This window comes from Convolutriloba macropyga, chromosome 1 (genome assembly GCF_964194025.1).
Source record: "Convolutriloba macropyga chromosome 1, txConMacr16.3, whole genome shotgun sequence".
NCBI classification, from domain to species: domain Eukaryota; kingdom Metazoa; phylum Xenacoelomorpha; order Acoela; family Convolutidae; genus Convolutriloba; species Convolutriloba macropyga.
In genome coordinates, this window is record NC_134468.1 from 86,744,312 (window position 1) to 86,764,831 (window position 20,520).

A 20,520-nucleotide genomic window follows, 5' to 3' on the forward strand; every position below is an offset into this window, starting at 1 on the left:
AAATGTGTGCATCTTGCATTCGTTGCATTTGGAATCGAAATCTATGTTTGCAGTTTTTAATGTTGCTGTTTCTATTGCGGTGACAGTTTGGCTTGTACTTGGTTTATATATTCCTCTCAATTTTTTGGTTGTGAAAATTTCATTTCGTGCTCCAAGATTCATTGAAATGTAAAGAGATTGTATTTTTACCGAAAAAAATGTATTCCAATGTCCCAATAATCGTTGTTTGCTTGTTATACACCTGTCGATTTACGTCATCACAAGAAGGCATCGAAAATTTGCTGACCCAAGAGTCGCAATCGAATGCTGAGCCAGTTTTGCAAATTGATGAAGCAATTGATAGCCTTACTTCTCGTCTATCATATACCCTCTCTGCTGTCAAAGATATCTGTTTTCATATTTTCAATCAAGCATTTATGCTAACAAAATTCACAAAGGGTCATCTTAATGGAACCTCAGACCTGGGCATGATTGAAAAGGGAGCGCGTGATTGCATTCAAGGAATGTACCTTCGTGAGCAAAATGGGCTGGATACTTTGCACAAAATTGAAGATGATGTTAATTTGCACATTGAACTGGGTGCTGAAATTGGAACTCAAAGTGCAATTGATAATGCGTGGCAGTGGTGTGTTGAAATGAAAAAGGACATAGAAGAATCGGAAACGTATTACAAACATTTTTCGGAGCAGTTGACAACGAAGAACCGGGAAAGGGAGGATGTGTATTATGTTACTCAGGAAGTATCGGACTGCGCTGAGAAAATGAACGTAATATTTGATGTATTTTGTAAGCATTTGGTTCAGGATTTAGGCAGATTCGAGACTCTTGTAATGAAAAAATCGCGCTGAATGAATGTATTGTAATAATCTATTAATGAAATTTATTTTAGCGCAAATTTGTATAGTCTAATTTTGAGCGAAGATAGAAGATCAGTATGTTTGTTTTCGATCGTGTTGTTTTTTGTCAAAAAGAAGAGTTGTGTGTCAAAGAATAAATCGTCTAGCATCAAAATTGACCATTAATCAATTTTTATTTTGCCGAGAAACGTCTGAACTGTTTGTTGAAAATTGTTTGTTTGAAATGCTTAGGTTTAATTGTAACGTATTGTAATATCCGAGTTTTTCATAGCTTTCCAATAATAAGATTAGCAAAATGTATTTAAAATTTTGTACGTTTGTTCAAAAAATAGGAACCGAATTTATTTCTAATACAAAGTAATTACATCTAGCTAGTTTATTATGACAAAAATTCCAGTGGCAAGCAATCAGAGTTTTTGAACCTTGGCTATTTTCGCGACGTTGTACGCAATCCGTTTGCGGATAATATCATTCATTGAAGTTAATGCGTTCCCCATGCTAAAATCGAGTCAACTTCAGACCAAAAATAAGGAAAAACTTAATTGACCACAAACAGCCTGTTATCGACATCGATAATCTTCTTATTGATTGGCGCTAATTATTTTACCGCAAAATTGTCATAATCCTTGTAAACTAACAAACAATGATTCATAACACAAGAAATTTGAAACCAAAGGGGCACGTGACAACAATGTAATTAAGGTAATTTTGAGGACTAAGGTTTTGAAACATCAAAGAACAGAGTAGAAAAATCCGAAAGAAGGCAAGTCGACGCCCCCAACCGAGCACCAAACGATCCCCCCAGGAGGCATCGACATTGTCATTTGGCGCTTCAAACGAACAGATCCAACCCGAACAGCAGAGCAACCTCCTCTGTGGACAAGTTGGTCAACACAGATGCTAAAGAGGGTGGAAAGGAAGCTACATTGAAAAAGAAATACGTGGAATGTTGGAATTGGACAAAAGTTGAAATTGCATTATGGAAGTGTCTCGTGCAGGTGTTCTGTGAGAAGAAATGACAAATCAGATAAGCTTTGAGAACTTATATATTTTTTATATCACTCCATTTATTGATTCTCGGGGCAAATAACACCCCCCCTCCCTGAAGAGGCGTAGTCACCAATTATCAACAGGGTTTGCGTAACTATAACTCAGGATTTCTCCTTTTTTTGAAAAAAAAACAGGTTCTCAGCTAAGCGATTGTTAAAATTATTAGCAGTTCAAATTGTTATATTATAAAATTCGGGTCCGGTGAAACTTTTGCAAAGATTACATTAACCCAGCAGCCAGCCAGTGCAATCCGGCCAACCGGACATCTCTACAGCCTCAACCAGCCGACCTCATCGTTCCGCCAGTGGAACATCCAAGCTGCAGTCAACATCTACACCAACCCAGCAGCCAGCCAGTGCAATCCGGCCAACCGGAGATCTCTACAGCCTCAACCAGCCGACTTCATCGTTCCGCCAGTGGAACATCCAAGCCGCAGTCAACATCTACACCAACCCAGCAGCCAGCCAGTGCAACCCGGCCAACCGGACATCTCTGCAGCCTCAACCAGCCGACTTCATTGTTCCACCAGTGGAACATCCAAGCCGTAGTCGACATCTACACCAACCCAGAAGCCAGCCAGGCAATCCGGCCAACCGGACATCTCTGCAGCCTCAACCAGCCGACTTCATCGTTCAGCCGGTGGAACATCCAAGCCGTAGTCGACATCTACACCAACCCAGCAGCCAGCCAGTGCAATCCGGCCAACCGGACATCTCTGCAGCCTCAACCAGCCGACTTCATCGTTCAGCCAGTGGAACATCCAAGCCGTAGTCGACATCTACACCAACCCAGCAGCCAGCCAGTGCAATCCGGCCAATCGGACATCTGTGCAGCGGCAACCAGCCGAGTTAATCTTTCCGCCTGTAGAACCAGTCAACAGCAGCCGACCTTCGGTCCCCAAAGGTCACACAAAGTGCCCTAAAGGTCACCCAGAGTGCCCCCCAAGGTCATAAAAGGGCCCCCCAACGTCGTCCAAAGGCCCCCCAAGGTCTCCAAAAGTGCCCCAAAGGTCCCCAAGAGTGCCCCCCAAGGTCACAAAAAGGCCCCCCAACGTCGCTCAAAGGCCCCCCAAGGTCACCAAAAGTGTCCCAAAGGTCACCCAGAGTGCCCCAAAGGTCAACCAGAGCTCCCCCCAAGGTCACCAAAAGTGTCGCAAAAGGTCACCCAGAGTGCCCCCCAAGGTCACACAAAGTGCTTAAAGGTCACCCAAAGTGCCCCCCAAGGTCATCAAAAGTGCCCCAAAGGTCACCAAGAGTGCCCCCCATGGTCACAAAAAGGCCCCCCCAAGGTCACCAAAAGTGTCCCAAAGGTCACCCAGAGTGCCCCCAAGGTCACAAAGTGCCCCAAAGGTCACCCGGAGTGCCCCCAAAGGTCACACAAAGTTCCCCAAAGGTCAACCAGAGTGCCCCCCAAGGTCACAAAAAGGCCCCCAACGTCGCCCAAAGGCCCTCCAAGGTCACCAAAAGTGCCCCAAAGGTCACCAAGAGTGCCCCCCAAGGTCACAAAAAGGCCCCCCAACGTCGCTCAAAGGCCCCCCCAAGGTCACCAAAAGTGTCCCAAAGGTCACCCAGAGTGCCCCCAAGGTCACACAAAGTGCCCCAAAGGTCACCCGAAGTGCCCCCAAAGGTCACACAAAGTTCCCCAAAGGTCAACCAGAGTGCCCCCCAAGGTCACAAAAAGGCCCCCCAACGTCGCCCAAAGGCCCCCCAAGGTCACCAAAAGTGCCCCAAAGGTCACCAAGAGTGCCCCCCAAGGTCACAAAAAGGCCCCCCAACGTCGCTCAAAGGCCCCCCAAGGTCACCAAAAGTCCCAAAGGTCACCCAGAGTGCCCCCCAAGGTCACACAAAGTGCCCCAAAGGTCACCCAAAGTGCCCCCAAGGTCATCAAAAGTGCCCCAAAGGTCACCAAGAGTGCCCCCCAAGGTCACAAAAAGGCCCCCCAACGTCGCTCAAGGCCCCCCCAAGGTGACCAAAAGTGTCCCAAAGGTCACCCAGAGTGCCCCCTAAGGTCACACAAAGTGCCCCAAAGGTCACCCGAAGTGCCCCCAAAGGTCACACAAAGTTCCCCAAAGGTCAACCAGAGTGCCCCCCAAGGTCACAAAAAGGCCCCCCAACGTCGCCCAAAGGCCCCCAAGGTCGCCAAAAGTGCCCCAAAGGTCAATCAGAGCTCCCCCCAAGGTCACCAAAAGTGTCCCAAAGGTCACCCAGAGTGCCCCCCAAGGTCACACAAAGTGCCCCAAAGGTCACCCAAAGTGCCCCCCAAGGTCATCAAAAGTGCCCGAAAGGTCACCAAGAGTGCCCCCCAAGGTCACAAAAAGGCCCCCCAACGTCGCTCAAAGACCCCCCAAGGTCACCAAAAGTGTCCCAAAGGTCACCCAGAGTGCCCCCCAAGGTCACACAAAGTGCCCCAAAGGTCACCCGAAGTGCCCCCAAAGGTCACACAAAGTTCCCCAAAGGTCAACCAGAGTGCCCCCCAAGGTCACAAAAAGGCCCCCCAACGTCGCCCAAAGGCCCCCCAAGGTCGCCAAAAGTGCCCCCAAGGTAAATCAGAGCTCCCCCCAAGGTCACCAAAAGTGTCCCAAAGGTCACCCAGAGTGCCCCCCAAGGTCACACAAAGTTCCCCAAAGGTCAACCAGAGCTCCCCCCAAGGTCACCAAAAGGGCCCCAAAGGTCACCCAGAGTGCCCCCAAAGGTCTCCAAAAGTACCCCAAAGATCACCCAGAGTGCCCTCTAAGGTCACACAAAGTGCCCCAAAGGTCACCCAAAGTGCCCACAAAGGTCACACAAAGTGCCCAAAAGGTCAACAAGATTACCCCCCAAGGTCACAAAGGGCCCCCAAGGTCACCCAAAGTGCCCCAAAAGGTCACCCAGAGTGCCCCAAGGTCACGAAAGGGCCTCCCAACGTCGCCCAAAGGCCCCTCCAAGGTCACCAAAAGTGCCCCAAAGGTCATCCAGAGTGACCCCCAAGGTCACACAAAGTGCCCCAAAGGTCACCCAAAGTGCCCCCAAAGGTCACACAAAGTGCCCCAAAGGTCAACCAGAGTGCCCCCAAGGTCACAAAAAGGCCCCCCAACGTCGCCCAAAGGCCCCCCCCCAAGGTCACCGGAAGTGCCCCAAAGGTCACCCAGAGTGCCCCCAAGGTCACACAAAGTGCCCAAAAGGTCACCAAGATTACCCCCCAAGGTCAAAAGGGCCCCCCAAAGTCACCCAAAATACCAACTAAGATCACCCAAAGCCCCCAAAAGTCACCCAGAGTCCACTTAAGGCCATCCAAAGCTCTTCAAAGAGCCCCCGAGTTCACTCAAGTTGATCTCACTCAACCCTCGAAGAAACGCAAGGTGCCCTCCAAGCTCACCCCAAAATTCGCCACAAAATTATCCGTGTGTCCACCAACGTCATCCAAATTGACATATATCAACCCCCTAAGGTCAGCAATTTATCCCCTTAAGCCCCCAATAACATCCTAGATTATTGGATTAAGAATTCTAAATTGACGAACTTACCCCTCAAACAGACCAAAACATATAAAGAGCAACAAAAATGAAGACAACACTAACAAAGAAATCAAAATTCGGAAATCGCAAGCAAAGCATAAATAGCACTGTCAAGCTTTTCCACCAACGCTTTAAAAACGCGCAACTGCTTGAGAGTGAAATAAGGAGGCAAATATCAGACAATCTTGATTCAGAAATAGTTTCTCAGACGTTTCAGGAATTCATCCGAAATGTCGCACAAACAGAAAGAATCGTGGAGGTAATGGCCCAGTCGGAAAGCAGTCAAGTCTTGGAACTTCTTGAAGAGACAGAGAAGCTAACTACAATGAAAATTGAAATAATGCAAATTGTCAAGCAACACGAAATTTCGATGAGAAAAGAAACCTCCAGAGCAAGTAGCAGATCATCACTTAGAAGTCGAATGTCAGCTGTTTCAAGCACTTCGAGGAAAAATCAGCAAAAAACCACTGGCAGCAGGCATGTTGACAACCAAAACAACACACTCCTTTCTTCGAAAGACACTGCTGAATCCTCAGGAGGAACGAAAATCCAAACCAAAGAAACTGAAACAACAACAACAACGATTGGCAAATACAATTTGCGGAACAGAAGCATATCAAAATTGGGCGCATGCACGGGTGGAGAAGCAGATTTTGACCCACAAACAGCTCTCCCAAGTCAGAACGTCATTTCACAAGAAGATGAATCTGATAACAACGATGTAAATCATCTAGACGGATCTGGTGATCATAATTGGACAACCGAAAATCCCATTTCCATTGTTCCTAATAACCTAAGAAACAACGACGTGCAGCCCAACTACACACGAAACCCTGAGGGAATATATATTTGCCTTCTAGGCAGAAAATGCTACAAATTAACACGCAGAATTGTCTGAATAGTCAGCAACAACGAGAATCCTATAACATATTCCGTCAAAAGACACCAGAACCTTGTCTCCTACCGAAAGAGGGCCGTGGAATCACAGAGCTGGTGGCAAGCTTACAAGAAAGTCAAAACGTTGCATGCCAATTAAGAGAAATCTCAACAATATCACACGCCAATAGCAATGCATATCCTCAACAAATCGGTTCAACCCAACTTTCTACATCAATCCCATTATCAATTCCTGACATAAACCAGCATTGTAGCTATTCGCAACCAATCGGCGGCCTCAGCAGCAACCAGGGTTTTTCAATTATGAACCCCGAAGCAAATGGTCCTTTAATTCATCATCGCGTTGCGCAAAACATCCTTCCTGCACAAAGCCATACACATTTTCAACCGAGCCACAGCACACAGCATCTCACAAAGTGGAAGGAAAAGGAATCGCTCAACTCACTTGGCGTCGTAAATAATTGGCCTGAAAGTCTTGGCCAAAACCACCAAAAGGCCTCAATAAACCAAAATTACTGCCAAGAGGGTTTCGTACCCCCTGCAACTCAGCAGATGATACATCCACCAGGCCTCCATCAGCAACTGCCAACGACACGTGAACAATATATTCAACCTAATAACTGTACAAACCGTCAACAACCCTCTTCGGAAAATGTAAATGGTCACCAACAACCAATCCACAATGGAAATAATGCTAATCAGCAAACTGCGCGTCCGCAATACTCCGACAGCTATCATCATCAGCCATTCTTTCGAAACAACTATCGCTCAGTGAAGCCGCCAGACATACAAATACAAAAGTTCGACGGAGACCCACTGAAGTGGAATGAATGGTCCTGCATGTTTTCCTCAGCTATTCATCAAAACCGTGACATCACTGACAATGAAAGAATGAGCTACCTGCAAACATTGGTGGTTGGACCAGCAAGAGAAGCCATTTCGGGATATCTCTGTAACCCCGGATTCTATCATGATGCCTTATCGGAACTTGAAAGACGCTTTGGAAATCCTCAACACGTTGTCGCCGCCCTCACCAAAGAACTCGAACTGTGGCAGAGACCACAAGCAAGCGACCACGCAACATTGATAAGCTACGCTTCTTTCCTGAGAAAACTAGTCCAGACATTTAATGCACATGGTTTTTACGCAGACTTGAATTCTACCTATTTAGTCCGGATCGCCCGAGATAAGCTACCATGGTCATTGAAAATGAAATGGAGTGAACACCTAGTCGACAATGGAAGTCCATTTCCAGGATTGGAAGACCTCTCGATGTGGATGGATAAACAGGCTAGAGCCTGTGAACATCTACAGGACAACAGTTTTTCCAGCAACGAAACGAACAACGGAAATCACGACAAGAACGACCTCAATAGAGGTAAATTTAACCATAAATCTAATTTCAGGCACAAAGAAAGAAACGGAAACACAAAATTTAACCAATCGGGCTACAACAAGAACCACCACAACCAAAACCCGAACAATAATAACCAGAACGCAAACGAACATCATCACAACAACGCTAACAGAGCAAAAACATTTGAAAGCAACAACAGTAGTTTTGTTCACAAACCATTCGATCCAAAGAAACACGAGTCTCAACAAAACAGAAGTACAAACTGTCCGGTCGATCAAGGAGACCATTACATAGGGAAGTGTCCAAAATTTCTGCAAATGTCACCGTCTGAACGTAATGCTGAAGTCAAGAAGAATTTTCTTTGCTACAATTGTCTTAGCTCAACCCATAACGCAAAAACATGTCCATCGAAAGTTTCATGCAGACATTGTTCACGGAAACACCACTCAATGCTACATGACAACATTTACGTCTCACAGCAAAAAACAAACGCTACTCAACACGAATTACCACTATGCGAGTCCTTTGACGAGATCAGCAAAGAAACGAAATCACCAAACTACACGCCAGTTTTCCCTCGAAAAATTAGAAATCAGCTTCCAATGGTTCCCATTAAACTTTACGGTCCCAACGAAACATGCGAATGTTATGCTTTACTTGACAGCTGCAGCACGATATCTTTTGTTTTCGATCCCATGGTAACCAAACTCAATGTAGCACGAACGAGCCTAGAATCAACTCTGAGCGTTTCGACAGCCTTTGGTGATTCCTCAATGGAAGCCAAACTTGTGCAACTTGATATTGGACCCTTTAACAGCAACAAACCACTGTTTCGCTTGAATTACGTTTATTCAATTAACAATTGGCATTTTGATGATGCCCCCGTTTCAGAACTGAATGATGTTTGCAGCAAACATCCCCATTTGCAACACATCAGTTTTCCCCAACTGGAAAACAATCGCATCCAAGTATTACTTGGAATTGACGCAACACAGTACATCCTCGAAAGAGAGTTTTTACAGGGTCCCACAAACACGCCATTTGCAATCAGAAATCTGTTAGGCTGGACTATAACTGGTCCAATCAAATTCGGCCATGAGGAACAACAAAGAACCAACTTCCTTTCTCTTAGCTATGAAGCATTCGACAGAGAATTGACGCTCACAGCAAATGAAGATCCTCTGGCAGATTATATAACCAGCTTCTGGAACATAGATTCATCGGGAACGGAAAATGAAAATGAAACGCCTTTGTCAAAAGATGACACCAGAGCACTTAAAATACTGAATGATACAGTGCGTCACACAGGCGAGAGGTACGAGATCGGTCTTCTCTGGAAAGAAAAAGTAAATTTGGAGAACAACTATCCTGTAGCCAAGGCACAAATTCAAAGCCTCGAAAAGAAACTAAGCAAAGATCAGCTGCTGAAAGAGATGTATCAGAAGACACTCGATACAGACATCGAGAAGGGATATGTCAAGCCAGTTATTTTCTCTAGCATCGCCCCTAGCCGCGTATGGTACCTACCACATCACCCAGTCACCAACCCCAATAAGCCTGGAAAGGTACGGCGAGTTTCAAATGCTGCATCTGTTTTTAAAGGGAATTCTCTGAACAGTAACCTTTTGACAGGCCCAGACCTGATCAACAATCTGGTTGGTCTCCTGCTTCGTTTCAGAGAAGATCCAGTTGCAGTCAGCGCCGATATTGAGGCGATGTTTATGCAAGTAGGTATAATTGAGAAAGACCAGCCTTCAATGAGATTTCTCTGGCCCACCAATCACAGTGTGAAGCAATTCCAGTACACCCGTCTCATTTTTGGCGCTCGATGCTCACCATCAACAGCTATTTTTGTCCTCCAGAAAACGGTAGCAGATATTGCGCCGAACCAAACGATTCAAAATCTTGTTAGAAATTTTTTACATGGACAATTTTGTACATTCCTTCGAAACGGTGGAGATTGCACAAGAAGCCGCAGTGTCGCTGAAGAAAACCCTCATGAGAGCCGGCTTTAACTTGACAAAGTTTGTCTCCAATGAGCAAACAGCCATAGACAATGTCAGCGATGGTGAAGAAAATAGCGAGGACTGTCACCGCGTACTTGGTGTTCAATGGAATAAATCAACTGACAAATTTTTCCATCAGAAACCATCAAAATTTGAAACCAACGCAGAGAATTACACTGTTCGAAAACTACTATCTCTAACCGCATGCCTTTTTGACCCGCTAGGGATTATAGCGCCCGTAATCATCACTCTGAAAATTATACTACAAGAGATATGGAAAGAGGGTCTAGCATGGGATGACAGCCTGCCAAAGGAGAAGATTAAATCAATTCAAACATGGATAGACAATTACATGTGCTCTCCCCCAATTGAAATCCCTCGCTGCCTAACACTAGACGTAGCGACCAGAAAAGCCTATGAACTACACGTTTTTACGGATGCTTCTCAACTAGCCTATGGTGCCGTTGCTTATGCCCGAATTATCTCTGAAAACGGCGTATCTTGTAGTTTCCTAATGAGCAAAGCCAAAGTTGCTCCAATCAAGCAGCTAAGTATCCCAAAACTCGAACTTCAAGCCGCCGTCCTTGGAACCCGTTTAGCTCACTTCATCAAGAAACACCATACTATAGAGTTCAAAGATACCACATTTTGGTGTGACAGCATGGCTGTCCTGGCTTGGATCAAAAACTCGGAAAAACTTAAAGTTTTCGTGGGCAACCGAGTAAGCGAAATTCAAAGTCAATCGCCAACCAGCAGCTGGAGACATATCAGTGGGAAAAGCAATCCAGCCGATCACGTTTCTCGAGGTATTCTTCCTGCTGACATTAAAGAGCATTGGCTAAGCCCACCAGCATTTTTGTTCAAACCGAAAGAAAGCTGGAGCACTTTTCTCAACACCGAGAAGACAAACACCACAATGGCGCGACAAACAATTCAACCAGTGGTTGCAGCAAAAAATTTCATAAAATGGACGAAGTTGCTAAAAGCAACAGCCCAAGTGTTTCGGTTCATCGAAATCTTGCGAACTAAATCCAAAAGAGCACTCAACATCAACGATGTCGAAAACGCCAGGAACCACCTTATTCAAGTATCTCAGCAGAATTGATTCGGTCCCTCAATCGCTCTCTTGAATAAAAACAAGAATTTGCCATCCAAAGACAAACTTCTGCAGCTCTCACCCTTTCTGAAGGATAATATTTTAAGAGTTGGTGGCAGAACAAAGAGAAGTACTTTGGGATATAACACAAAGCATCCAATTGTCCTGAACGCAAAGGAATCAATCCTCCGACTTTTCCTGGAGAAGTGCCATGAAATCTGCATGCACTTTGGAACAGAGTATGTCAAAAACTTTGTACAGCAAAGTTACTATGTTTTTGGCCTAAGAGACTCCTTACGAAGCATTTCATACAAGTGCTTGGAATGTATACATTTTAAAGGACAAGGTCTTCAGCCACCTATGGCAGATCTGCCTGATGCCCGATTTCCAGAAAACGAATCACCCGTAACCTTCACGAATGTAGGACTTGATTATATTGGGCCCTTCACCGTTATTCAAAGAGGCAAAGAAGAGAAGGCCGATATCTGTCTTTTCAACTGCTTAGTGACTCGAGCAGTACACTTGGAAGTGACAGAAGATCTGACAACATCAGCTTGTATGACAGCCATCCGCAGATTCATTGCTCGACGGGGACAACCACGGCTCTTACTCAGTGATAACGGGAGCAACTTCCTGGGAGCCAGAAAACAAATCAGGAGACAAAATCTGCAGTTGGACCACGACTTTATCAAGAACAACTTGTTGAACCAGTCAGTTGAATGGCGCCTCAACCCTCCATCTGCTCCTCACTTTGGAGGCGTGTGGGAGAGGCTCGTACAGATAGTAAAACGAGCTCTTCTTCTGAACTTGGGTTCTGCCAAATTGACTTGGGACGTCTTCACAACCATTGTCGCAGAAGCAGAATGCTTAGTTAATGCACGCCCCTTGACCCACGTCAGAAGCGACAACGAAGACGAAGATCCACTAACCCCAAATCATTTCCTTATTGGTCGAGCTTTCCCTAACATACCAACCTGTGTGTTCAATGAGAACCCTTCACTGAAGACGAAAAGTTGGACGCAGATCAGACAACGATTGGAAGCAATATGGAAGAGGCTGGTCCGAGAATACCTGCCTACCCTGAGCACCCGAAGGAAGTGGACCAACCCAGAATCAAAGCTTGAAGTCAACGATATTGTTTGGGTACTGGAAGAGTGGACTCCCAGAGGAATTTGGCCCCTAGGACGCGTGACAAGGACGTTCACCGGCCCCGACCAAACTGCTAGATCTTGTGAAGTAAAAACCGCTCTAGGTCTTCTAACCCGCCCAGCTGTGAGATTAGCAAATGTTTTCCCGAAACCAATCCAACCAGGTTAGGTAAGGCAGGCCCCGAGAATGTTATCGACATCGATAATCTTCTTATTGATTGGCGCTAATTATTTTACCGCAAAATTGTCATAATCCTTGTAAACTAACAAACATTGATTCATAACACAAGAAATTTGAAACCAAAGGGGCACGTGACAACAATGTAATTAAGGTAATTTTGAGGACTAATGTTTTGAAACATCAAAGAAAAGAGTAGAAAAAAGAAGGCAAGTCGACGCCCCCCAACCGAGCACCAAACGATCCCCCCAGGAGGCATCGACATTGTCACAGCCACAACTCGGAAGGCGCTTAACATCCCTACAATCATGTCACACAAACGTTGGCTTATGAAATTTCTGACAAAGTAATCTCCTATTTATTAATGCCTTCTATTGTGCTTCAAATAAATGGACGAAATAGTTCTCAGCCGACATAAAAGCACAGGCTATACAAGTGAATTATTCGATATCAGGATTAAGGCTTGTAGACAATGAGATGATAACAGTTGAAGCTTGGTCCAAGGAATCAATTGACCAAACTTCTGTAATGTTGACCGCACATTATGCTGTAGTTTAGGGATATTGCAGATATGGTTTACCGCATCTTATCTTTGTTTCTAAAAAATTGATTAATTGCTCTTGAACGAAGTTCATAGCAATTATTGTAAACGTGTGTGTCTATTATGCAAAATTTTTGCTTGATAATTTTGACTTTTCGAGTGACTTTTGCGCCCTTGACTTTCTGCGTTTCGTGTGATCTAAAATTCTCTCTCAATCACAATTTCAAGTGGCTGAGTTCAATTGGCGGCAATTTAATACTAAAAGTCAAATGAAAAGTGCGCCGAAACTGGTGGCATTTTTTACTTTAAATCTTAATAGTAGTATATGATAACCTCTAATGTGGTTATTCGAAGCCCACTTTTGAACTTCTTAGTCCCATTTAGGCTCCCACCCTCCCCCCACCCCCGACTGAAGCAGGCTGCAATTGATTAGAGCTCCCACTAGTCGTTCGAGAGCAACTCTTCCGACGTTTAGTCGGTTATGTTTCGTTCTGGAAAAGAAATATACTGATCCGAATAATTGCTATTCAAATCTTTTTTGTAAGAGCTTCGTCTGTTTGAGCGTTTGAAATTTGTCCGACAGATTATGATTTGCTATGTGAAGTTTCATTTCGAAAAAAAAACAATTAAAATTGGATTTTTCTACTTCAAGAACAGGGCAGCTGAAATGTTACAAGGGGATTCGCACCAGATGTGCTCGGCTTATGAAGTGTTTCAACATATTTTCATTTTTTCAAGGGGATGTTAGCAAAAAGGAGATGCGGACCATGAGCAGTAAATTGAATTCCAATTGTTGAAGAAAAATTATATTCTCTTTAGTCATTGTGACATTCATCGTGTCGAAGCCATAAAATCTTTAGCTAATGGCTAATAACGAGAACCAGTTAAATTTATGTTTGTTGGAAGGTTGATGGTACCTGCCTAAATGAGACTACCGGCCTAAAAAGTCACAAGAAAGCAAAAGAAAATCGGCAAAATTTCGTAAAATCCATTAATTTTTTATTTAACAGTAAATTAATTCAAAATAAATTTTAATGAAAGTAATGAATTTGATTCCCGTACGACTACACGGAGAGCCAATACGACTTGTCATTGCTGCGAATAAGGCATTAGCCATTTCAATAAAACTCTCTTTTTTTCAATTTGTTAACCAACTTGTTAATTACTCTCAAACGAAGTTTGAAGCAATTATATTAAGTCCTGTCGGTCTTTTTATGCCATTTTTGCTTGAAAAATTTTTTGTATGACCCATTTGACTTTCGTCTTCAGAAGCAGAATCAAGAGGTAGCACCCAATTTGCATTCAGTTTTCTTAGAGCCGTTCAGCCCACTAGTCTTCACGTATGCGAATAACGGAAACTGTTTTGGAGACTTATACTTATTGTGTGGAGGGTGGTTCTTAGAAATTGATCCAACACTCCCACCCACTAACCGCACCCACATCAGTCCCCCAATCTACTTTTGCACCCCAGCTGCGGTATACCCGCGCTGCGCTAACCTTACGCCCCTTCATTTAAGCTAAAGCTGGCCTCACTGAACCGTGCCTAGCTACTGACGAAGCCAACCGTTCACACGACGTTTAAGAGCAATTCGCCCGACGTTAATCGGTTATGTTCAACTTATAAGTTTTTCGATCTTCAGGGGACCATTGAAACTCCTCTAGGGTTTGATAGGAGAATACTGCATAAGTTTAAGTGACAATAGAATGTTTTTAATTGCTCTTAAACGAAGTTTGTAGCAATTATATTAGTCCTCTCGGTCTTCTTTTTGCGATTTTTCGCTTGACCAATTTTTCGTCTGACGCATCTGACTTTTCGTCCTCACAAAAGAGAGAAACAGGTTGAGCCCAGCGGGCATTAAGTGTTCTTACTAGTCTTCAAGTATGCGCTTCACAGATTCTGTTTTAGATACTTATACTTATGGTGCGATGGGCGTTTCTTAGAAATTGACCCCACCCCCCACTGTTGCCACCCAATCAGCCCCCCGGTGCACCCCCCTCCCCCACCGCGCTTACCTACGCCCCTTCAATTAAGCTAAAGTTAGTCTCACTAAACCTTGCCTATCTACTGACAATGCCAAACCCCTCGCCGGTCGTTTGACAGCAATGCGCCCGACGTTAGTCGGTTATGTTTCAAAATGTTGATTCATTTAAGGTACTTCTCAAGTAAATTTCGAAAAGTCTATCAATCTTTAAGCACAAGTGAAACTTTTTTAAGTGTTGAAAATGATTACGGGATGGTTTCGGGTGACAACTTGAAGCTAAATTTTTTCCAGTCTTTTGTGGCCAATAAATAATTTGCAAAATTTTTGCGTGGCTTAATGCGTATAAATAGATGGATAAAGTTTTGCCATCAGTATGTTAGTGTAGGAGTTTTAGCAATGCCGATATAGTTGTTTTTCTCTAAAAGTGTTCGTTTGGCGGGCAGTGTTCAATTGGTTTGCTTGTCGTCTTGTGGATTTTAGTGTTCCATGTATTTCTGTGGATTGTGTCTCTTCTTTGGCTGTTTCAGTGTTTCGACGTTTTTTTTTTCGTTATACATTTTTCACACAGCAAAGTTAAAATTATTTTGTTTTTGAATGACTTCATCCTCTCACTAACGCTATTTGCGCGCGTGACGTATTTAATTAGTTTAGTGCCTATAATCAGATGTGTGTAATGAAGGTTAGTAATAAAGACTTCTCTTGATTTAATTTGAACAGGTTCTATTAATTTATCGCTGAATGTTTTCCCATACCTTTATGAGCGGCGTCGATAACTTTTTCAACTTATAGCTGTATATGTTTCGATCTGTAGTAAAAGGCTTTCAAGTCCATATCGCAGTGATTCTGCCAATCTGCAGTCCTTGTTTGCTACGTGGTCAATTTAAATTTGAAGCGCTGATCAAAATAGAGATTAATACTGGACGCATATCTGTCCGCTTAATCATGTGTTTGTATAGAATTGATTTTTTGTTTTTGATTATACGTACGTTCCCGCTATTTTTTGTGCCCCAGTAAAAAAAATAAATTCAAACTCTCAACTCCGGCTTTAGTAACATCTAATGTGTTGGAAGAAAATGTTCTGACGCAGTATAATCAAAAGCCTTGAATTTCTCTTCTATAAATGACCCAGGTATTTTGTGTATCAGAATTAACTAAATTTTTCAGTTACTTTTGTCAGAAAGTTGGATCCTTTGTGAAATTTCTATGTCAATTCAACTTAGATGTTTGCTAGGATTTCAGTTTTAAAAAGAGATTTCTATGTGTTTCGGCCATGTAGGTCGTAACAATTCTTGCTTTCCAAAATTTTCTGATCATTCTAGCTTCCAAAAGCCTGGCTAAATATGGTCTCTGCCTTTTCATTTTCTTTTCCAAGGAAATATTCGAGCTTGACTTCAAGGAAGTGCGAACCGAATTTGCTTAAATGAATATGCTTAAATTGTTATATAGCACAGTACTATGTAAGAAAATAGCACGTGCGCCTGGAGGTCATAAAAAATTTATGCTCACTAAGCTGGGGGGGGGGGGGGGGGCAGAATAGATCCGCTTTTAAGATCAGGGTTTTAATTTTTTTTCAGGCGAGTGACTTGAAGAAGCGGATTGAGAGCTTAATAGAGCGTGAATACATGAAGAGGGACAGTGAAAACGTGAACAACTACATTTATGTTGCGTGATGACTTCCTTTTCGAACAAACCCTTCAGCTCAGCCCTACTGTGAGAAATGGAATTCCAAATTGCAATAGATGAACTCCTCATTTTTTTGGATTCTTCGTATTTTATGGATAATTCCTCCTTGTCGTACTTGAAACATATAATGCCCATGAAGAAACTTGTGAATGAACATTAATTCAAATTGTTTTTGTTTATAGTTGATGTATATTTATGGACTATTTTTTTTCGCTTCCTTAGTTGCTAAATTTAATCCAATTTACAGTCATATTTCTATTTACATAAAGTAGTTATCAACTTGACCGGATTTTGTCTTCAAATATTCACGTGCACATTTTAAAATACCGAAAGTCTGCAGTGCCAGAAGTTAAAATGCCAGAAGTTCCTAAATACCTTGCCAGAACTTTCGCTTCACAGAACTTTCGTGATTTTAAAACGTGCAATTTGTGTGTTTTAAGCATGGTTACGTGACTCTGCTGAAGTCACTTCGAAATTCTGACTTAATATCTCGCACCGCTTCGCGTTCTCTATAAACGCCAGAAGTTCTCAGTGACTTAAAGCAGAGTCACTTAACATGCTATACTAACAGCCAAATGGTGTACTTAAAAAAAAGGCTAAATCAGAAACCGGAGTCTGAGAATAACAGATATATAAGGCTGATATTTTCGTTTGTGCACCCCGGCTACCACAGCTTAATGGGAGCATACTAATTGCGCTCCCCAAACGCACGTGCCATATTTTATACAATGATTGGGTCTATTCTGCCCCCTCCCCCAGTGTTTTTATGCCCCCACTTCAAATTGTGTGAGGTAGCACGTTACTGTGTAAAAAATACGACGTGCTATTTGTTCAAAGGCGTGGGTATTAAATATTCGGGTTGTTCCCATCATAGCCCCCTCCACCCAGCTTGGTGGTGGTCAGATAACCTATAGCCCCCCCCCCCAATCATGGTAAATATACCATAATGGGCGCTATATTTTCATTGGTGGGCTATAATGGGAAAGACCCAAATGTTCTTCACATCAAAAGGTGTGGAGTGGAAAATGTGCTGGCGAGGGACTTAATCAGATTAAAACCTGACCATTAGTTTTTTTGTGATACCTGAACCAGTTGAAAAGATTTGCGTAGTCTCCATCCGAGGAACTGTATTCATGGTATAGCAAGAGCCCCCTGGCATCCCTAGTGTCGAGGGAAGCTGTCCCAATCCGAGGGGAGTTTGAATCAGAAAGTAGTCATTATTGAACCGAGAAAAACATTATTGAACCGTTATAATTTTGAATCGTCATCTCGCCCAGTGAGTGGGCTTTGGATGAGCTGACGAACAAATGGACAGCCCACGATTGCGATGGCCATGAAAATTGTACTGCATTAAATCGTTGGCATTGACAACCCAATTGTGTTGTCAACCCAGTGGGCATTAAGTGCTCTTAGAGCCTTTCTGCTCTGTTTCAGCTCAAACTGTTTTGGAGACTTATACTTATGGTGTGAAGGGCGGTTCTTAGAGGTTGAAAACAAGCCGTGTTGACCCCCCACCCAACGCTGTTGCCCCCACCCCAGTGTTGCTCCAAACCCCCCAGCGCAGCCCCCAGGTGCAATCCCCCTCCCCCGTGGCTAGCTACTCACGAACAACCACTCGCTAAAAACACGCAAATTTACGTTTTTTTTTGCAAATTTTTGACATTTTTTGATTGTTTCCAGCCCTAGGTGTCGAGGAACCTCCTCTAGGTTTTAATAGTAGGTTACTGCATAGTTTCTAGTGGTAATAGAATGGTTTCAACATTTTAACATCACGAGTTTTTGCATTTTTTTGACAAAACGTACATTTTTTTTCAAATTTTTCGACATTTTTTCCTTATTCAGGTCTCTTCAGACCAGGAACCAGAAAACATCCGAAGAGGTTTGATGATAGGTCACTGACATTTTGTTTCGGCCATGAAATAGTTTTTCAGTTTAATGTCACAAGTTTAAGCATTTTTTTTTAAAACTTTCGAATTTTTAGGTTTTTTGAAACTTTTTGTCACTTTTTAGGTTTTTTAGCCTTGACAGCCACAAAACTTACTCTAGGGTTTGATAATATGTTACTGCATAGTTTATTGATGTAATGGAATGGTTATCAAGTTTTTAATATCACGAATTTGCGCAATTTTTTAAAATGTTTGCAATTTTTCCATGTTTTTGAATTTTTTTCGGCACCGGGGGCCCTAGGATTTCCTCCAAGGTTTGATAATAAGCTGCTGCATTGTTTCTAGAGTTAATGGGATGGTGATCAATTTTTTATGACTCCAGTTTTAGTAATTTTCGGATAAAATTTAAATTTTTCAAATTTTAAGAAAATTTTTGCAAGAGTATGGATCTTTATGAGCCAGTGAAACCATTTCAGGCTTGAAACAAGGATACTCTTGAGACAATGAAATGGTTGTTAGGATATTAGTATCTTGAATTTTCGCAATGTTTTGTTAAAATTTGCGATTGTTTACAAAATTTTTCACTATTTGTCCGTTTCTGAGTTCAACGACCATTACTGACCAAGCAAACTTTTCAAGTCTCGGAGGTCACACGAAGCCAACCGATTGCCTGTCGTTTGAGAGCAATTCGCCCGATGTTAGTCGCTTATGTTTATATTATTCAGTTGCTCGCTAGTTTTCTCACCTGTATGCAGCGAAAAATGCCAGAGTAGGATCCTAACCAGCACTTCATTATTTGACCAACTTTGTACGTTCTAAGAATTATGTTAACTATGTCAGAACTTTTTATTCTACTTTTAAAAAGTTCAATGCTATGTGTGAATAATGCAAACGCAGAAGACAAGAAATCTGCAATTTGCGACAAGAACAATTGGCAACATACAGAATTCCAAGAAAGAAATTAACAGAATCATGACAAGAGGTAACAAAGAAGGCCATTCATACCTCTTTCATTTAAAATATCGGAAGTTCCAGCAAAGCGATTCAAAATTTTGCAAATCGTTGCTAAGTGCATCAAAAATTTGTTTCACTGAGATTTTCAAAATAATGGAAGTGAAACAAACAGATCATCAACGATACTTTTTTTTCCGACATTTTTAGATATGACAGAGTAATAATGGGAGGTTGGCGTTTTTCATAAAGCAAATTCACAAACCAAAAACTCATTTTATTGCTAAATTTTTTTGACAGGCGTTTTTTTTGTCTGAATTGTTCGCAGGGAGTCATCGGGCTTCCCATCGCTAGCAAGTTTAGTTTTTCCTTGTCTCTGGCTAAGGGAAGTTGAAGCTGGCTTTGAAGGCGTCAACACATAGAACTTTTACAAATTGAAAAAATGCAAAATTTTCCAGTTAACTGTAGTTAACTTCAAAATGTAGAGTCTAAGTTCTTTTTGAATGGATTTAAAGGATCAAAGAACAGTTCCCCGATCCCACACTTTTGCTAGTTGGATGTATTTTGAGCAAAGCAGCAATTTTGAAAGGATTAAAAGCACTTCTTGAATTTGAACAACTTAGCAATTAACTTCATCTTTTTTTTAGAAAACTTGAATTTGTCTATTTAGTTTTGTTGGGCAGTAGGAGCAAATTTAAGATAGCGCCAATTTTCTGCTATCTAGAGTGTTACTGGAGAGCAAGTAATTTTTTCTGTATTTGCAACAGAAAAACGTTGTGTTTCCATTGGTTCGGACCATTGGAACTTTGTAGTTCTGCTACAACAGGTTTGTCAACGCTGGTGATCACTTTCTCGAAAGAATTCTTCAAATTCGTTTTTTTTTGTCTCTGAAACGATGAATGGAGAGTTCCAAAATTGCTTGTTTCTTTGATAGATATAACCCCGAAAACTCAATGATTACTGTTTTCAAAATATTACGCAACTCTTGTCCTGCTTTCATTTGTAGATAGCTTTAAACTTGCTGTTTTAAAAGAACTAAATTTCAGATTTCTAAATGGCACCTAATACTCAGTTGCGGCCCAGACATATTTGTTTGTAGAAATTTCAAAAAACAGCCTACATCAGCAATCTTTGGAAATGGTTACAATCTTATATGCTGTAGAAAACAGACAGCAGCGCAGTAAAATTAACTGGAATTGTTGGTACACATACTTAAATCTAAATCATTTTTACAAAATGTTTTTATGAAAAATAAATACGCTGGCTTGAGTACCAAACCACCTACATCATTGCGCAATTACTTGAAGGGACAAGAATTCGCAACCAAGAATTTAAATTAACTCAGTGTGAACTTGACTGAAAAGTTTCAAATCTAGGCTTGTGAACAAGTCTATA

At 42.4% G+C, this 20,520-nt stretch overlaps 1 protein-coding gene across 1 annotated transcript in view; it reads left to right on the forward strand.

The window, feature by feature from the left end:
• Positions 1-16,538, forward strand: part of LOC142343916 (cullin-4A-like) — a 414,013-nt gene extending 397,475 nt beyond the window's left edge. The window contains exon 18 of the mRNA XM_075395314.1: positions 16,180-16,538. Within this exon, the coding sequence (XP_075251429.1) occupies positions 16,180-16,275 (96 nt within the window). The 3' untranslated portion in view covers positions 16,276-16,538. The remainder of the gene's footprint in view (positions 1-16,179) is intronic.
• Positions 16,539-20,520: the final 3,982 nt, after the last annotated feature.